The sequence below is a fragment of the Salvelinus namaycush genome, chromosome 26, assembly GCF_016432855.1.
Source record: "Salvelinus namaycush isolate Seneca chromosome 26, SaNama_1.0, whole genome shotgun sequence".
Classification (NCBI taxonomy): Eukaryota; Metazoa; Chordata; class Actinopteri; order Salmoniformes; family Salmonidae; genus Salvelinus; species Salvelinus namaycush.
The window spans coordinates 11,835,949-11,855,535 of NC_052332.1; the positions used below are offsets into that span (position 1 = coordinate 11,835,949).

At 44.2% G+C, this 19,587-nt stretch overlaps 1 protein-coding gene across 1 annotated transcript; it reads right to left on the minus strand.

The window, feature by feature from the left end:
* Positions 1 to 1,486: 1,486 nt before the first annotated feature.
* Positions 1,487 to 16,838, minus strand: LOC120021192 (secretory carrier-associated membrane protein 1-like). The gene is made up of 9 exons (XM_038964838.1): positions 16,639 to 16,838; positions 8,736 to 8,813; positions 6,642 to 6,752; positions 5,157 to 5,268; positions 4,895 to 5,023; positions 3,431 to 3,590; positions 3,197 to 3,298; positions 2,934 to 3,051; positions 1,487 to 2,635 (listed from the first exon to the last, which is right to left on the minus strand). Exons 1-9 carry the CDS (start codon positions 16,693 to 16,695, stop codon positions 2,486 to 2,488), a joined length of 1,017 nt encoding a protein of 338 aa, XP_038820766.1. The 5' UTR covers positions 16,696 to 16,838; the 3' UTR covers positions 1,487 to 2,485.
* Positions 16,839 to 19,587: the final 2,749 nt, after the last annotated feature.

The following is a 19,587-nucleotide window of genomic DNA, read 5'->3' on the forward strand; positions in this document are numbered from 1 at the left end:
CACAGCATTTTAACTTCAAAACAAGACAGTTCAGTTCACTCACAAACCATAGACTTCTATAATACAGAGAGGCCTAGACCAGAGCGGTGTCCTGTAGATCAGCAAGCTTGGTCATGCACGTAAAGAGCACTAACTGAGGTACTGTATATATCCCCGCTAGAAAACCAAGGCTGGAGACGAGCTAGCTCTCTCTCACTGGAGTCAGTTGTTAGCATACAGCTCAGCTAGCATACATTTGCAGGTCTGAAAGCATCGGGCTTTTGGGGGTGTGGGTGGATATGTATACAGACGTGCGTGTGTGATGCGATGTCTACGTGAAGTGCAACGTTACCACTAAAGCAAAGGGACAAGGATAGAGGCTATGACATTTAGGTCGCTGTCATCTGGCTCTTTGTTTATATTATAAAGTGTTATTGAGAACAAAAGATGTTATCAAAAGGCAAGGCTTAAAAGCTAATACGACAGGGCTGTGAGACAGAACGTGAAAAAAATCTAACCAAGACACCAAATCTGATTTCTGAGACACTTCCTCGTTTAGAAAACTGATCGGTTTACACTCGCTTCTTGAGATGAATCAGTCTAGACGATTCCCGAGGTGACAACGTTGTGGAATGCGCAGCACTCATCAACACTACCAGGTCTCACCAACAGAGGGCAGACTGACCACTGACTGGTGGCCATATCCGCCTGACTGGCGCAGGGTTCAAAACAAGCGTTTTGTTTTCATTAAGTGTTAAACATTTCTAACGGTACTTGGTTAAATCCAGTGAATAAATGAGTCGTGTACGTTTATGGATAGCTACAGCCATTAGAGTCTTGGTGAAGGGAATTGACTTGCATCAGAGGGAGTGACAGAAACTGGATGTGGAACGTACACAATGTATAGGCCTCGGCATTAACATATAGAGACACTAATATTCATATGCACACACACACACACACACACACACACACACTTCAAGGAAAGTTTGCAAACACTTGTATAGTGACATGACTAAGTGGTGTGGGGTCAGACAGACACAGGACAGGAGTGTTTTAATAAAGCCACTACGGTGAGCGGAGTTACAGCCCTCAGGGCAAGATGAGAGGCGGGGATTGGTGGATGAGACGAGAAGGATAAGACGGTGATGTCATAAACCTCTAGATTCCACAGGATGTAGATCTGCACTGGGAGCTGGACGGAACTGAATGAAACGACTTAAACACAAGCCTCTCATGTCTACTTCCTGCTTTCATCTACTATGACATCATTGGGCTCATCCTTCTAGGTGTCATCCATAGAGAATGATAGAGAACTCTATTGGCCAAAAGACCGTTTTAGCATGGGCAGCGCCATTGAGTACTTCCGCCATTTTAAGCCAGGGGAGAGGGGTTCTACTAAGCTATATGGAATTGTTTTAAGAGGTCATACTAAGGATGATTTTGCTATTTGATTTTTAAGACCCCTTGAAGTATAATGTTTATTTAAAAAAATTGAGCCTTAGTGCTCTTAGCCCATACAAACGCATTGAATATCATTCACTACATGGAACAACAGTACCCCCCAAAAAAATCTAAAGGAAGTTTGTTGTGTCTGTCCTATATCAGAGAAATTAGAAAGATCAGGAAATATGTTATTTTTCATTACATGCATTTAACCCCTTATTTCTGGCACTAAACAGTCTCCATATATACTTCCATAAATGTTTTAAACTTGTACCGGGGGACCTTTTATATGAGTCTTGTGAGGCCTGTGGGCGTCCTAGAGAAAAACAACCGACATGTTTGTGATCATGAGATTACTGCTTTCCCACAGAGGGGTATTAGTGTGTAGCCCAAACTGTTCGGAAACTACAGACAGAAGTTTACAGATCGGCTGTACCGACCTCAGACGAGTCCCAAGATGGTTGTGTGTGTGGGGGGGTCGTAGAGCAAAACACCATTGTGTTCGTGAGAGTCCCAGCTTTCCATAGATAGTTTTCTATGTCAAACCATTCGGACGCTACGGACGATTTTGTGAGCAGAACCATTTTTCAGGACGTCTCTTGGTCTGACAAACACCGCTCTAGCTCCGTCACCTTTCACCGCAGATGAGGAAGTGTGGCATGGGCGCATGCGGTGGACTGAGACGCATCCAATACACCATCTCCCTAGCTTAAACTGACACATTGTTACGGGGATTGTTTTGTTATGCTTATTATGTTAATGCTAATTAGATTTCCGTGGGGGCGCGGACATCGACATAAGGGGGTTAAAGAAATCAAAAAGTAGTCAACTGGGTCAGTATGTTTTTTATGGGTTGTAGCCTCAATGGCGCTGCCCCATGCTGTCACAGACGACTACAACGCCACAGATGCAGAGACAAGCCCTCTACCTCTCTCTATGGTCTCATCCTAGTCATGCGAGTAGAGCTAGGTTAGGAGGGCAGGGAAGCTTGAGCTCGGCTCGAGGGGGGGCGGGGCTGGATTGGACGGAGTGAAGAAATAGGACGGGCTCCAGGGGCCAATCAGATCTGTTGCTTGAAGGCTCCGCTGGCGGCGTTGGAGGCGGCGGTGGCAGCGGCGGTCTGGACCGTCTTGTTGGCCATGACGCCCGTGGCGAACTCGGCCTGGGCCTTCTCAAAGCTGGCCCCTGTGGTACGGTACATGCCATGGACCTGGAGGGATAAGAGGGAGAACAACGAAGAGAGAGGAGGAGAGGCGATTATTGAAATGAGGTCTATGAATACCCCAAGTGTTCATCATCTCAAAGAACGTTCGGGATGTTCTGATGCCGTTGAGTCTAATCTTCACAAACCTGGTGAACAGCCGAGTCGCATTCACACCTTTATGATTACGATGAGGGATTGTGTGTGTGTGTGTGTGTGTGTGTGTGTGTGTGTGTGTGTGTGGGGTGTGTGTGTGTGGGGTGTGTGTGTGTGTGTGTGTGTGTGTGTGTGTGTGGGTGGGGGGTACCTTTTTGAACATGATGAGCGACATTGCAGCCAGGGCGGTGAAAAGAGCAGCGATGAGGATCATGATGATGCCAACAGGGATGCTCTTATTCAGACCAGTCAGAGCGGAGATCCACCCACTGTTGGAGAGAAGGACAACCAGAGGATACTAGGTACTGAATCTCTATCCATAAACAGGGTGAATAACATCCATTCCAGGTGATGTCAGAGAACCGTGTGGCCATGTCACTTCCTGTTAATGTCTGTGACAGTGACTGTCCTCACCTGGCGCCCCAGCCGGCGATGCCGATGGACTGCATCACGTGAACGCCAAACTGACAGATGTACACGAAGAAGAATACAAAGAAACGGAACGAGCTGTCACTCCTGGAGAGAGAGAAAGACACTGCCGTTTAATGAACGACATCGGGTGAGTGTGTGTACATATGGGCATTTTGGGTACATGTGTGCATGTCTGTGTGTCTCTGTGTGTGTGCGCGCGCTTGTTTCTACACCCACCTGAAAGCTCCATAGAGGGGTCTGTACCAGCAGACGAAGGAGCAGGGGGTGAAGATCATGAACCAGAGCATGGCCAGACCAAAGTCCACTCCCCTGGTCGCATCCACACAGAACCAGGCCAGACAGCCCAACATGTTGGCGAACAGCGTCCCCGTGTGGACTTGAGGGGAACGACAAACACAATACCTCTGATTAGTTTAAATTAAAACGTTGCAGATAGAAATGTAACAGAGCAGATAGAAATGTAACAGAGCAGATAGAAATGTAACAGAGCAGATAGAAATGTAACAGAGCAGATAGAAATGTAACAGAGCAGATAGAAATGTAACAGAGCAGATAGAAATGTAACAGAGCAGATAGAAATGTAACAGAGCAGATAGAAATGTAACAGAGCAGATAGAAATGTAACAGAGCAGATAGAAATGTAACAGAGCAGATAGAAATGTAACAGAGCAGATAGAAATGTAACAGAGCAGATAGAAATGTAACAGAGCAGATAGAAATGTAACAGAGCAGATAGAAATGCCAGTTGTGTAGAATAGAGATGTGCATCAGCTCTCTAAGTTACATTTCTATGTGAAAGTGAGAGAGAGTACTTGATACAGGTCCAATGCCGCATCCCATTCCATCTCTATCTGAAAAGGGAGGCCCTGATAGGCTACGTCAGGGTCCTGCCAAGTCACGCTAACGAAGAACAGGAGGTTAGGAAAAGGAGGACAAGGAAAGATGGCTGCTCAATAATTGAACACTACGGAGCCTGGTGGTGCGCGTACGCAGTCAATTAAATAATTCACACACTGAGCAGAACTCTACCTTGGGGCTATAATAATGGCAGGCCTCTGGGCATTGTGGAGAGTCTGGTGTGCTGCAGTCTACAGTCACATTGGCATATAGCTACAGCGGCAGGACTCTGCACCATGCTGAGGCATCTAACACTCACACTCTGGGTGAGAGAGAATACATAACGTGTAGGTAGAGGAGAGGGTGAGTGAGAGCCACAAAGAGGGTAGAGCGAGGACGAGTGAGAGATAAGAGAGAAAGAAAGTAGGGCGTCAAGACAGGTTGGAACTCCCCGTGTGTCCCCCCGGGTCACCTGACCCAGTCACATAACCAACCACATGACCTAACCATGTGGTGATGGAATTCCAAGCTGTGCTATTGGCCCATGTCTAATACATTTCCTTTATAATCCCGCTCAATGGCCTTTTCATATTTAACAGACTGGCTGTCAAGCAAACAAAAATATATATATATATTAAAAAATAAAATAAAATAAAAATGGAGATCAGTTTTTTTCCGAAGCTGACGACAAAACTCAGACAGAGGTTCAGGCATATTGAAAGAACAATTCTAAAGAATTCTACATTTACCATACTAGTGTGCGTTTTCCGACGTTACAAGCACTGAGCGGGATGGGTGAGGGTGGGGGGCAGATGACTTGACAAGAGGGCAGAGGTCACTCACACATCCAGATGTAGTACATGATCTTGACAGTCTTCTGGAACTCCACAGGGATGTCCACTGTGATGTCGTGGTAGAAACAGGGGCCCACGGGGAACTTCTCCGGGAGAGGAGGCCAGTTGTTTTTCCTACCTGAGCCAGAGAGAAAGGAGCAACGCTTGAATGATTCTGCCAAACGTTGCGTGAAGGTTTGGGCCTGACAAAGCTTCTAGGTAGTTTGCGCGCAAGACCCTTGGTTGAATGTTGTGTGAAGGTTGGTGCCAACCTCCTGATGTGCTGAGCGACTGCATCTCTCTCTCGCGGCGATCTAGCTCGGCGGCCTTCCTCTCCAGCTCTTCCTGTCTCCTCAGCAGCTCTGTAGCCGCCCACGCCTGCTCCTACACACACACACACACACATCAAACAGTGCCCACTAACACTACACAAACAAGCGATATACAGTACAGAGAGATGTTATCCAGGCTAGATCACACTCCACATGGCTGACAAGTTGGATTTGACCGAAAACATTGAACTTCAAGTCAACTTGAAACTGACATCGAGGCAGCTGACTTTTTGTTTTAGTAATGTGTGTGTGTGTGTGTGTGTGTGTGTGTGTGTTCGGCAGACTACTGTATCAGCACACAGCACAGTCCCAGTAGTCGTCTCCACCTCCTCTCTTTCCATGCGATTCAGAATAATTTACACTCCGCTTTTAATTCGACTAAGGGCAAATCGCTATGCAGGCTTCGCTAGTGTGTGTGTGTGCCCCAACTCTAGCAAGCAACAACTGCAGGAAGCAATGGCTGTATTTGATGTCACTAGCCAAACTACTGACAAAATGCTGCCCAATGCAACTTTTTTATTCATTAATTTTATTTAACTAGGCAAGTCAGTTAAGAACAAATTCTTATTTACAACAACGGCCTACCCCGGTCAAACCCGGACGACGCTGGGCCAATTGTGCGTCGCCCTATGGGACTCCCAATCACGGCCAGTTGTGATACAGCCTGGAATTGAACCAGGGTCTGCAGTGACGCCTCTAGCACTGACCTGCAGTGGCTTAGACCGCTCAGCCACTCGGGAGGCCCCAATCGTTAAAAGGCGGGAAGATTTTTCAATAGGGCAAGGGACAGGATAGTAGTCACATGCCTTATTGCCAACTTCCTAGTTGCAGCCTAGGTTGAAGATGACAACGGTTGAGACAACGCGATTCTAATATCCCATAACTCTTTGCAACAATGGAACTATGCTAGCTCGCAGCGGCGCTGGTAGTTAGCAACGGCGCCAGTCCCAGATTTGTGACGACGTTGTCTTAAGCTGTATAACTGATCTAGGTTGCAGCATCCTGATATAATCTGTGTGTGTGTGTGTGTGTGTGTATGCCAAAACATAAAAGAAGGTATATGCGTCAGTAGAGGTAGAAAAAGAGGAAGTAGAATAAGGAATTGTATCGCTCTCTTTTCAGCTGCAAACACGAAGTTACACATGTCCCTCGGAAAGCCGAGGCGTGGAGCCCACATTCATGTTTATGAAGTGTCTCTGTGGCTTAGAAGCATCTCCACACTGTCACAAACAGCTTTTATTAGAGCACGCCACGCTCTGTGGGAGAGCCTGCTGACAAACCCACCAGAGCATGGTGTGTGTGTGTGCGTGCGCGTGCATAGTGTTTCTATGGAAATGCAACGCTACATTGAGCCCTCTTTCTTCAGAGGGGTGGAATAGCAAGGAGTGAAAGGGTAGAACAGGATGTGAGGCACGTGTGAGGTACCTGTGACTGTGAGTATGCAGGAGGTTCTTCAGTAGGCTTCATGATGGCTGGTTGTGTGTTGGTGGTGGTGGTGGGTGGGGGCGGTACTTTAGGCGCTGGGCCAGGGTGGACCTGGGAGGGGGGTTAAAAATAGCTACATCTTTTAACAATCCCACACGGGCAATGTCTCAAACCATACCCTATTCCCTATGTAGTGCACTACTTTTGACAAGAAACATGTGTAGCTTGGGTCAAAACAACGTAGTGTACTGAAGGGGGAATAGGGTGTCAACAGCGAAGCAGACACCGTCCGGAATCAGCATCTTCAACCGTTCTTCCGGGACAGAAGCTTTTGAGGCGGGACGTAAAAACATAATTAACACCTGTCATCTGGAACCACGTCACCATCAGTCCTTATCGGTGCTTCTGTTTTGCTCTCAATTCAAGTGGCTTTATTGGCATGGGAAACACGTGTTCACATTGCCAAAGAAAGTGAGGTAGATCATTTACAAAAGTGAAATAAACAATAAAAATGAACAGTAAACATTACACTCACAGAAGTTCCACAAGAATAAAGAAGAATATTATGTATATATACGGTGTTGTAATGATGTACAAATGGTTAAAGTACAAAAGGGAAAATAAATAAGCATAAATATGGGTTATATTTATATATATTTATTTGTTTGTTCTTCACTGGTTGCCCTTGTGGCAACAGGTCACAAATCTTGCTGCTGTGATGGCACACTGTGGTATTTCACCCAGTAGATGTGGGAGTTTATCAAAATCATGTTTGTTTTTTAATTCTTTGTGGATCTGTGTAATCTGAGGGAAATATGTGTCTCTAATATGGTCATACATTTGGTAGGATGTTAGGGAGTGCAGCTCAGTTTCCCCCTCATTTTGTCGGCAGTGTGCACATAGCGTGTCTTCTCTTGAGAGCCAGGTCTGCCTACGGCAGCCTTTCTCAATAGCAAGGCTATGCTCACTGAGTCTGTACATAGACTGCTCTCATCAATGGTGTCTCTCACACCTACACGCCACCTCTCCTCTCACACTGTGCAGTGCAGTTGTAGGGCAGCCCTCGAAGTGACTTATCAACTGTATGCAGGATTTTCCACTGTGTTGATCTCACCAACCCCCATTGTCTCACCTCTGAGAAGCAGCGGTTACAGCCTGTAGGTCTGATATCTGATTGGAGGTTAACTTTACAGTAATGCTACTGGTCAACAACTCAGATTGAATCCAAACAACTCAAATGCTTATTTACATTTACATTTTAGTCATTTAGCAGACGCTCTTATCCAGAGCGACTTACAGTAGAGTGCATACATTTTATTAATTTTTTTTTTTACATACTGAGACAAGGATATCCCTACCGGCCAAACCCTCCCTAACCCGGACGACGCTATGCCAATTGTGCGTCGCCCCACGGACCTCCCGGTTGCGGGCGGCTGCGACAGAGCCTGGGCGCGAACCCAGAGACTCTGGTGGCGCAGCTAGCACTGCGATGCAGTGCCCTAGACCACTGCGCCACCCTTATAAAAAGGGTCTTAGATTCATTGTTCTTTCTATTACATGTTCCTGACTTGCTGTGGTGAGATCCCTTTCTCTCCCATGAGAATTTTTTTAAATTTGATTTAACCCTTTATTTAACTAGGCAGGTCAGTTAAGAACAAATTCTTATCTACAAAGACGGCCTACCAGGGAACAGTGGGTTAACAGATTTTTACCTTGTCAGCTCGGGGATTCGATCCAGCAACCTTTCGGTTACTGGCCCAATGCTCTCAAGCCAGGGTTTTGTCGTCCCTCGCATTCGTTCTCTGATCATGCTTAGAATAACGCCTTGTAATGATTTGCAAGTTAAGCTTTATGCCTTGTATGCGAATCCATTCATTTAGCAAAGTAATTAAATACACTTGTATTTAGAATTCCATTCTCAGACATTTTTTCCATTGCCTATTACTGTAACGCAACCCTAGTGTTCTTCCATATTGCTAAAATCATCTTTATGGCATCAGATACACATTTTAGTAGGCTAATTACGAGTCGCATGTGAGGTTTTACAGTATCCTATATACACACACACGTCAAATATTACTAGACTGTACTCACCGGCTTGGCATCTGTGAAGGGGTTGTACTCTTCCAACCCTGGAGGAGCATTCTGTGTTACTTGGGTCACCGACGGATCCTGAGAGGAGAGGGAACGAGAGAAACTCAGTCTTCATCACATATGGCACACCGTTCTACAGTAAGGATGAGGAGCCTTAAGGGAGTCCGTCAACAGGCTTCACTCCCATGTAGTAACCCAAGACGAAATAATAGACACTCAAATTGACTAGCCTATATGCTGCGTTGCCGCGGTGATGAATGCACTCGGAAGCCAGTCCAGTGTGACCTGAACGGATCTGTAGTGAATGCTAGCCTAGCCTACATGCATATAGCAAGTTCTTTCAACCCATTCTATGACGTCTGCTTACGAATCAAGCGCAACAAAAGTCAAGGGCAGCACCACCACGAGACTCATTTGCCTAACCCGGCCTCTGGTTTTCAAAAGCCAACACGAAGTCAGACAAGTACTTTCCATCTGAAGAAGAGAATACCTCCACAGACAGAAAGACCCTAACAGCAGGCTACCCTTCACTGTCAACCCTTCACAGTCTATAATCTAGGGCCCGATAAAATGTGTTTTTCCCCTGAATTCCGTTTTCCAAGGTTTCTGTTTTTTCAGGTTTTCACTCAAAAACAACTTTTGTATTTTTTTATAACATCAGATTTTTTTTGTTTTTCAAAACGTCCACAACAAGGGAAAAGGGAAAAAAAAGTTGAACTGAGCACCACCAAGAGACTTATTTGGTTCGGGGCGTTTCTGTAGCACACATGTTATTGCAGTTTGCTAAACAAATCGCCAATGTATTGATGCAAATAATCATGATATCAGGTAGGCATACTTTGTAGTTAACATTTAATTGAGAATATTTTTGGGAGAGCTTTTCCACCTACCAGAAGACTTAACATTATTAGCATCCTATAGGGAGGTCAGAGACCTGGCCGTGTGGTGCCAGGACAACCTCTCCCTCAACGTGATCAAGACAAAGGAGATGATTGTTGACTACAGAAAGACGGAGCACGCCCCCATTATCATCGACAGGGCTGCAGTGGAGCAGGTTGAGAGCTTCAAGTTCCTTGGTGTCCACATCACCAACAAACTAACATGGTCCAAGCACAACATGACAGTCGTAAAGAGGGCACAACAAAGCCTATTCCCCCTCAGGAGACTGAAAAGATTTGGCATGGGTCCTCAGATACTCAAAAGGTTCTACAGCTGAACCATCGAGAGCATCCTGACTGGTTGCGTCACTGCCTGGTATGGCAACTGCCCGGCCTCCGACTGCAAGGCACTACAGGCGGCAGTGCGTACGGCGCAGTACATCACTGGGCCAAGCTTCCTTCCATCCAGGACCTCTATACCAGGCGATGTCAGAGGAAGGCCCTAAAAATTGTCAAAGACTCCAGCCACCCTACCCATAGACTGTTCTCTCTGCTACCGCACGGCTAGCGGTACCGGAGCGCCAAGTCTAGCCATAAGACTCCTGAACAGCTAATCAAAGGGCTACCCAGACCCCTCTTTTACACTGCTGCTACTCTCTGTTTATAACTCTACCTATATGTACAATTACCTCGACTAACCGGTGCCCCCGCAAATTGGCTCTGTACTGGTACCCCCTGTATATCGCCTCACTATTGCTATTTTACTGCTGCTGTTTAATTGTTACTTTAATTTTTTATACCTAACACGTTTTTCATAATGTCTTATAGCATTGTTGGTTAATGGCTTGTAAGTAAGCTTCTCACTTTAAGGTCTAGACCTGTTGTATTCGGCGCATGTGACAAATAACGTTTGATTTGATTATCGCTAATGGCTAGACCTTAGTTACAGAGTTGAAGGAAAATATGAATCACTGATGCATTTTGTTAATGTCTTATGATAATCTTGGGCATATTAATACATTTTCTAATCAGTTCAATACATTTAGTTGTTTTTCTACTAAATGCAATACATTTCTTAATATTGTTAAAATGCGTATTAATGTCTGGATCCCGTGATTCCGTCCGCGTTCTCTGCTTCGTGGATTTTATTAGGCCCTAATACTCTGAAACTGGCAAAGACGAGATGATTCCAATCATTTTCACCACCACACAGACAGCTATAAATAGGGCAGAGCCCACGAGTTCGAGAAGAGAACACTTTCCTCTGCTAAGACGAAGGACTCGGTGTGCTGACGTTACTGGCATGCTGTTCTGTAGTGCAGACACCGACACAGTCTAGGCTAATTGTTTTATTTAATCAACCTTTAGTCAAGCTATGCAGATTCTAGGTTGGTATCAGCGAGTTCAAATCTCAGTTTCATTGGCCACTTTCCAATCTCCATGTGAATCCGGGAGGCTACGAGTAAGCTATTTGAAAGTCATGAAAGTATAGACCTAAAGCTGCACCTTCCGGGACTGACGCATTGTTTAACTAGTGTGTGTCCACGGTGTCTCAGGTGTGTGATGCCGTCCTCTCTGAAACAGAGAATAAGGTGCGGCTTGCAGTGGTGTAGCCCATGATCGCTGTGTGTGTGCGGTACTGTGCACATGGATACGTGTGTGTGTGTAGGGTGCATTTCAGGTGGCTAGCTCACCATGGCAAGTTCGCGCATGCAGCATCAATTCAGACGGTACTTCGGTTCAGTGCAGCCCAAGGCCGGTCCAATAACTCCAGTATAGTCCAGTTACAGCCAGTACGCTCCAGTATCAGTCAGTCCGTCCCAGTCCAACCCTTCTCCTCTCTCCTTGGCTGTGAGGTTCTGTTCTGACTGAGAGTCTCATGTCTGTGTGTAACAGGAGGCAGGCTGTGCCTTGTCTCGAGGACAGGCATGTCATCAATACTTCAGAGTGCATCGTGATACATCTTTAATATGGTCCTGATGCACAGCCAGATTGACACACAGTGCTCACGTACAAGCTCAGTACACCCCACGGAACTACACAACTACAGGATTGGCAACTGCTGTTCACAGGCTACATTACAATATAAATTGGGCCAAAAATGCGCTAGGCCTACCTGTTGAATTTATGTGAACACAACAAAACTCTAAATATTAGAGATAAAAGGAGGGGCCTCCACTAGAAGCTGTTAGTATGCCTATTGCTCTCGAGGGGGGAAAAGCGTCTCGCAAAGCGAAAGCAGCAACGTTGACAGACAAACATGTGTGTGTTAGATAGGCCTACAAGTTCTCTCCCTCCACATCAATTCCACTGTGACACAGACACTTCTGTATGTACTGAATGTCCGGTGGGTTTTATGAACGCAATTGATTTGATAAGAGACTACCAGGAAGGAACAGAAAGTAAGTCAGGGGAAAGCAGCTAATGTAACACTAAGCACCAGCTGTCGCCATGACAGCACCATATGATTTCATGAACTATTGAAGAGAGCCCAGAGTTGCAAGGCATGAATCATTAGGCTACTGGCCGCAAGGCTGAAACGGGGAGTCAACTAACAATGCCATAACTAGGGCCCTAAAAAAACAAACACTTTCTACCAAATTTCGTTCGTTTTTTCAGGTTTTCGCTCTCATAAATCACACAAGAAAAACAAGAGTTGGATGTTCTAAGTCCCAAAAATGCTTAAACCACATCAGGAGACCAAGTTTGCGGTCTGGGGAAAAAAATGTAATACATTTTCGGGTGTAGATACCATTCAATTCACATGAGCACCAGCAATAGACTTGTTTGGTTAGCAGTGTTTCTGTAGCACACATGTAGCAGTTTGCTAAACAAATTGCCACTGGATTTATGCAAATAATCATGATACCAGGTAGGCATAGGCTACTTTGTAGTTAACATTTCATTCAGAAGGTATTTGGGAAAGCCTTTCAAACTACCGGAAGATGCTTATCATTATTAGCATCATCGCTAACGGCTAGGCTACACAAAGTGGTAGACAATCGCTCACACACAGACATGGGCATTCCTGCGTTGCATCTTCAGAAAGTTTAAGGAAAATACAATTCACTGATGCATTTGGTTAATGTCTTATGATAATCTTGGGCATATTCATGTTCTAATAACTTCAATACATTTAGTTGATTTCCTACTAAGTTCAATATTGTTGAATGTCTGGATTCCGTGACCCCGTCCACATTGCAGATTTTATAGGGCTCTACTTAACAGACAGTTTCAGAAATATATTTTTTCCCCTGATAGGTTAGCCTAGGGCTAATACAGGGGATACACAGATCCGGTCATTGAGGACTGCAGTGCCTGCTGGTTTTCATACATGCCTTCCAATCACTTTCAGAGAAACTAGGTGTGTGCTGTGCACTCTGTAATTTAATGATCCATGAAGTGACAGGGAGGAACCAAAAAAACAACAGGACAGCAACCCACTAGGACCAGAGTCAGGCAGACACCCATGTCCTTTTTCAAGAGACTGAAGTAACAGACTGAACGACTTGAGAGGGTTACACTACAGCCTTCAAACTCTGAAACCTGACGGTTCTAATATCTGACCAATCTTGTTTGTTCACACGCACGTAGGATTCCTCGGAGACCTGCAGCAGTACAGACATAACAGAGAGGGACTAATCATGTATAGCCAGATAAATAATTGACTGTTTACGTGGTGCGGTGGTCAGCGGCAGCTCTAATGTTGAGTTACACACACATTTCTATACAGCACAGTTAGGCTAGCTGTGGGAAGTGCACCATTCATTCCTTCACTAACAATAAAACCCATGCTTACAATCAATTATCGATACTCCTTACACATAATCATCAACCTACAGACTGAGCCACGTCATCCAAACAGCAAGGAGGGGACCCATTTTCCTGAGGGCAACTCTGCAGCTTCCTGGAGTGACAGAGCAATGATTAAAGGACCAGAAAGGGCAAAAGTGTGCATGTCAGAGGGCGAGAGCCAGCGAGCAACCTTGCAGTGAGTGAACTATAATTGAATTGATATAGAGAGAGACAGAGCGAGAAAGAGATAAAGGATAAAGAGAGAATGAAGGAAGGAAGAAGCTTGTGTCTAAAACAAGGAACACCAACGAGCCTGGAAAGTAGCTTAACCTAAACACAAAGCAAAACGGGGTGAGCTTAGCTTATGAGGATCAAAGATAGTTTCTCCCTGGTGAGCCACTGTCTCCAAAGACACATCTAAGTAATACCATTTTCATAATGAAAGCAATGCATCATGTCATCTTACAACCGCCACAGCAGCCGGTATCAAAGCGTGATTTCCTGGAAAGACAATGTGGTGGGATCACAGAATATGATGTGGCATTATGACAGAACATCAAATGACTGTAGGCATCCGTCACACCATGTTGTTTTGAAGAAATGGCTGAGACTGGAATAGAGTATTTCACCTGTCAATCACAATGTGGCCTGTCCTGGATTCCAAGACAACAGCTGGGACGATGGATGTCCCAAAGAGTGGGATTATCATTCCCAGAACCACTGACAACAAAAGCCCCCCTCCCCGCAATGCTTCCATTCACCCGCTCTTCAAATCCCTTGGATTATTTATTTCAAATAAATCACACACACATTGCCATAGCATGAGGATTGTGCTCAGACTTCTAATCTGTAAACTTGTTTACAGGGTAAATGAACATGGTAAAGATAAAAAATCTAGCTGGTTTGTCTATATAAATCCGTAGGACAGAACGGTGGCGTCGGGGACCCAGACAGGCCACATTGTGAGTGAACTCTAATATTAAGGAAGTCTTGAGGTTCTGCTTGCCTGAGTTAGAATACCTCATGATAAACTGTAGACCATACTACTTACCAAGAAAGTTATCAACATTTTTCGAAGCAGTCTATTTACTACCACAAACCGATGCTGGCACTGAGGCCGCACTCAACAAGCTGTATAGGGTCACAAGCGACCAAGAAAACGCTCACGAAGGTGCGGCGCTCCTAGTGGCCAGTGACTTTAACACAGGAAAATTGAAATCCGTTTTTACCGAATTTCTAGAGGTGAAAAAAACTCTAGACCCAAACACAGAGATGCATACAAAGCTTTCCCTCGCCCTCCATTTGGTAAATCTGACCATAGCTCTTATTCTTGCTTACATTCAAAAACTCAAAACAGGAAGTACCAGTGACGTGCTCAATACGGAAGTGGTCCGATGAAGCAGATGCTAAGCTACAGGACTTTTTCGGTAGCACAGACTGGAATATGTTCTGGGATTCATCCGATGGCATTGAGGAGTTTACCACATCAGTCACCGGCTTCATTAATAAGTGCATCAATGACATCGTCCCCACAGTGACCGTACGTACACATCCCAACCAGAAGCCATGGATTACAGGCAACATCCGCACTGAACTAAAGGCTAGAGCTTCCGCTTTCAAGGAGCTGGACACTAATCCAGATGCTTATAAGAAATCCAGCTATGCCCTCCGACAAAAAAAAATGCAAAGCGTCAATACAGGACCAAGAACGCATCCTACTACACTGGCTCTGGCGCTCGTCGGATGTAGCAGGGCTTGCAAACTATCACGTATTACAAAGGGAAACCCAGCCGCGAGCTGTCCAGTGACACTATTTAACTATCTGCATTGATCCTTTTTTTAACTCTTTTGACTCATCACATACAATACTGCTACTGTTTATTATCTATCCTCTTGCCCAGTCACTTTATCCCTACCCATATGCACATATCTACCTCAATTACCTTGTACCCCTGCACATCAACTCGGTACTGGTACACCGTGTTTATAGCCAAGTTATATTTACTCATTGTGTAATAATTGTGTTATTATTTTTTCTATTTTTCTTCTCCATGCATTGATGGGAAGGGCCCGTAAGTAAGAATTCCACTGTTAGTCTACACCTGTTGTTTACAAAACATGTGACAAAATATGATTTTGAAGATTAACCTGCATTGTGTCAGTCGGGAAAGGGTGTATTTTGGACATGTATAAAGCTACATTGTTGCCCCATAACTATACAATTTGTCAGTGCCACACAGTCCACTCACTACAAGCAACAATTCTGTCTGATGAAGTCTCATCATGTAGGCCCTGGGCAAGCTGCCTACCAACCTTAATGTCAATGAACTCCTTAAATGGAAAAACTCACATGTAAACATTAGTGAATGAATCATCAAGAGATGAGGCAACAGTTAATGTTACCTTTGTGTGAGTAATGTCAAACCCTATACGCTGCCTCTGTCTACCTAGTTAACTATCAGATGTTAAAAAACTTCAGGTGTCAAGACGCACCCCAAGAGATGGGTAACAAGTCATAAAATAGCTAACGTTTGCTAGAGGTAGCAACTAGAAAAATGATGTCTGGCTGAACAGGACACAAAGTGATAACTCCACAATTGAATGGCAATAAGCGACGTCATCATCTAGCTTGCTTGCTAGTTAGCTATAGTTTGTAAATAAATTGCTTGATACAACTTTCTCTTTGTTCAAAGTAACGACTTGCTTACGTTAAACCTTTGTTCGCAAGTGCTACAGTTAAGCAATAATGCACGAGGGGGTGTGGTATATTGGACATATACCACCAACCCCCGATGTGCCTTATTGCTATCATAAACTGCTTTCCAAAGTAATTAGAGCAGTAAAAATACTTGTCATACGGTCGGATATACCACGGCTGTCAGCCAATCAGCATTCAGGGCTCGAACCACCCAGTTTATAATGAACGTTAGCTAGTTAGTTGGGGCATAAGTTATTCATTACGCCGCTTCTGTTACAAAACGTTTCGAAGCAAACGAAACCGGGAGGGATCTATCTGCATTTCCTCAATATAAACTCTCGTTTTAAATGCAAAAACAACTGTTTAGACTAATGATTACACAGCTGGCGTAACTGCTGTCATGCCAAAGGAAACGACATGACACTGTCATCGCTAGAAAGCTAGCTAAATTCAATTAAACATAACTGACATTAGCAGGCTAACAAATTAGCATAGCCAAATCACAGACCGGTGAGTTAGCTATTTCACTTACCTGAAAAGGGTTATTGAATTCAGGGTCCGCGAACGGGTTGTGGTCGAAATCTGACATTCTACTTTGATGACGTCTTCAATTGTTAAAAACTGATTTAGTCTCGTTAAAAAAAATCAGCTGTACTTCAAAACAATGGCTGCAGCCAGCACCAGCTAGTCTGGACGCTGCTTGCTTTGAGCATCAGCAGCAAAATGGCAGGATCTCGGAAGTGATGTCTGCTTTGCTTGCCCCTGTAAAATGTGATCAACATCAATGCGTACGGTTACATGTACAGAATAATATAATTATTTTGGATTGTCAGATTAAAATAATAGTTCGTGTACATGATTTGCAAGAAGACGGATTTCCCTATTAATAGTGCTGTTTACATGGACACATCTGAAATCAGACCACTTGATCAAAATAAACATTCCACCACAGCGACTGTTATTTTTTGCAAAGCCTATTTGATTCGGAGGTCGGACACCCCTTCAAATTAGTGGATTCGGCTATTTCAGCCACACCCATTGCTGACAGGTGTATAAAATCGCGCACACAGCCATGCAATATCCACAAACAAACATTGGCAGTAGAATGGCCTTAATGAAGAGCTAAGTGACGTTCAACTGGGGCTGTTTTTCATGGTTCGGCAAGGCCCCTTAGTTCCAGTGAAGGGAAATCTTAACGCTACAGCATACAATGACATTCTAGACGATTCCGTGCTTTCAACTTTGTGGCAACAGTTTGGGGAAGGCCCTTTCCAGTTTCAGATGGATGACAATGCCCCAATGCACAAAGCAAGGTCCATACAGAAACAAGTTAATGGTTTGTTCAGATCGGTTTGGAAGAACTTGACTGGCCAGCACAGAGCCCTGACACTTGCACATTCATTTTGTGAATTGTTTGCCCTTTAATTGTACTTTTGTATTTTGATAAATTCTTCATTACATACATGGAACAAAAATATAAAAGTGTTGGTTCCATGTTTCATGAGCTGAATTTTTTCCCCCATTTTCCATAGGCACAAAAAGCTTATTTCTCACAAATGTGTTTACATCCCTATTAATGAGCGTTTCTCCTTTGCCAATATAATCTATCCACCTGACAGGTGTGGCATATCAAGAAGCTGATTAAACAGCATGATCATCACACAGGTACACCTTGTGCTGGGGACATTTTTTTTTTTTTTTACAATTTGCATTTTCGTCAAACACCACAATGCCACAGATGTCTCAAGTTGAGGGAGTGTGCAATTGGCATACTGACTGCTGGAATGTCCACCAGAGCATTAGATACATGGTCTACACATATTGAGACAAAGGGGTGCTGTTTCGCACACTCAATGCTTTATCTTAGATTGATGCATCTTTCTGTCGTTGTGCGTCTCGGTCAAATAAATGATAAATATTTCAATATTTTATTTGGACAGGCAAGGAGGTAGTGGGGGGGGGAGGCAGGCCCGCCCATTACGGCAACATTTATTACCGGTAATAAATCCTAGACAATAGTGCAGCTCCACTACTGGCTGCTTAGGCTAATAAGAGGGAGGCTTGCACTACCGGTGCTGGCACATGCGCAGATCAAATACACAGCTAGAATGCTGATTCATCTGTATACATGTCCTAATAATTCTAAAGATTGCTCAGAAAACCAGGTGTTTTAATCAGCGTATGCTTGCTTTGTTTCTGACCTTTTACGCCGATTAAGATAAGCAGAGTAAAGTGGTTTAATGACTATTTCCATGCTCTGCCTACTGCCATAATCAGTTTAATATCGAATTATTAGTGTGCATGTAAACATACTCAATCACTGGCCAGCTAATCAATGAATCATAATTGTAGGGTTATTTTGAGGGCTACATGGAGTATTCTTTGGGGAATTATTAAATGCATTAGACAGTGGCAATGAAATATAACAAAATAGTCATCTCTATATGAGCAATGTACTGTTACTTTGATGACGCAATCCCAATACCATTTATTTTCTAATTTCCTTCATCTGCACTGATCTGGAAACATGGGACAGGAAGTCCAATATGAATTTACCTTTATCTGTTCAGTTCTCTCAGAAGGAGACAAGGAAGCGATTTCCAATCTATCTAGATGCAGCCTGGTCACAAGAGGAGGGTGACCACAGGCTATCGCCAAGAAAGTTCTAAATAGCCTCAAGCAAGAGAAAACTGAAGAGAAATAAAATGGGTAAATCAATGAGTATCCAAATGTTACAGCACAGAAGATACCGACCCTACCAGTACGCTTGTTTACTGAGCTGCACTGGGTCGTAGCGCAATCATGGTTACATTAAGACACTGTGGAGCCGGCACCAGATATGTTCCGAAAAAATTATCCCTTTATCCACACTGCTCCATCCAGAAGATTGAAATACTGCTAGCTAGCAGTAGCCACAGCAGCCATTATGGAATAGCACGTCGCAATGAACAATGTTCCAAAATGGTTGAGGTGGCTACTGTTAGCTAGCATAAGGACAAAAAGGGCAGTTTCCGGGAAAACCAGCAGTATTTCAAGCTTCTCGATGTATCAGTGTGGATAAAGGTAACATTGAGTACACAGGCATATCCCATTCCTACACTGAAGTACGTTTTCCGACCCATATCTCACGCCAGGCTTCACGGTGTCTTAATAATGTAACCATGATTGCATTCTGACCACAGTGCAGCTCACTAAAAAAGCATAACGGTAGGGTCAGTATCTTCTGTTCTCCTTTTGCTGATGTTGGTGAACATGGCTGGCTGAATGGGCTTCTATTTCACAGTCAAATTAAGTCAGCAGTTTGCAGTCATGCCTAATCAAATACTGGTCCATTGCTGCCATCTACCGTAACAGACATTCTTCAGGAAACAAACAGTTTCATTGATGAAACAGTCAAACAGTATTATGCTGAGCTCAGATCCAGATGGCAGCGTGAAGAGATTTATCAGAATAATAATAATATTAATAAAGAGTGACTTGT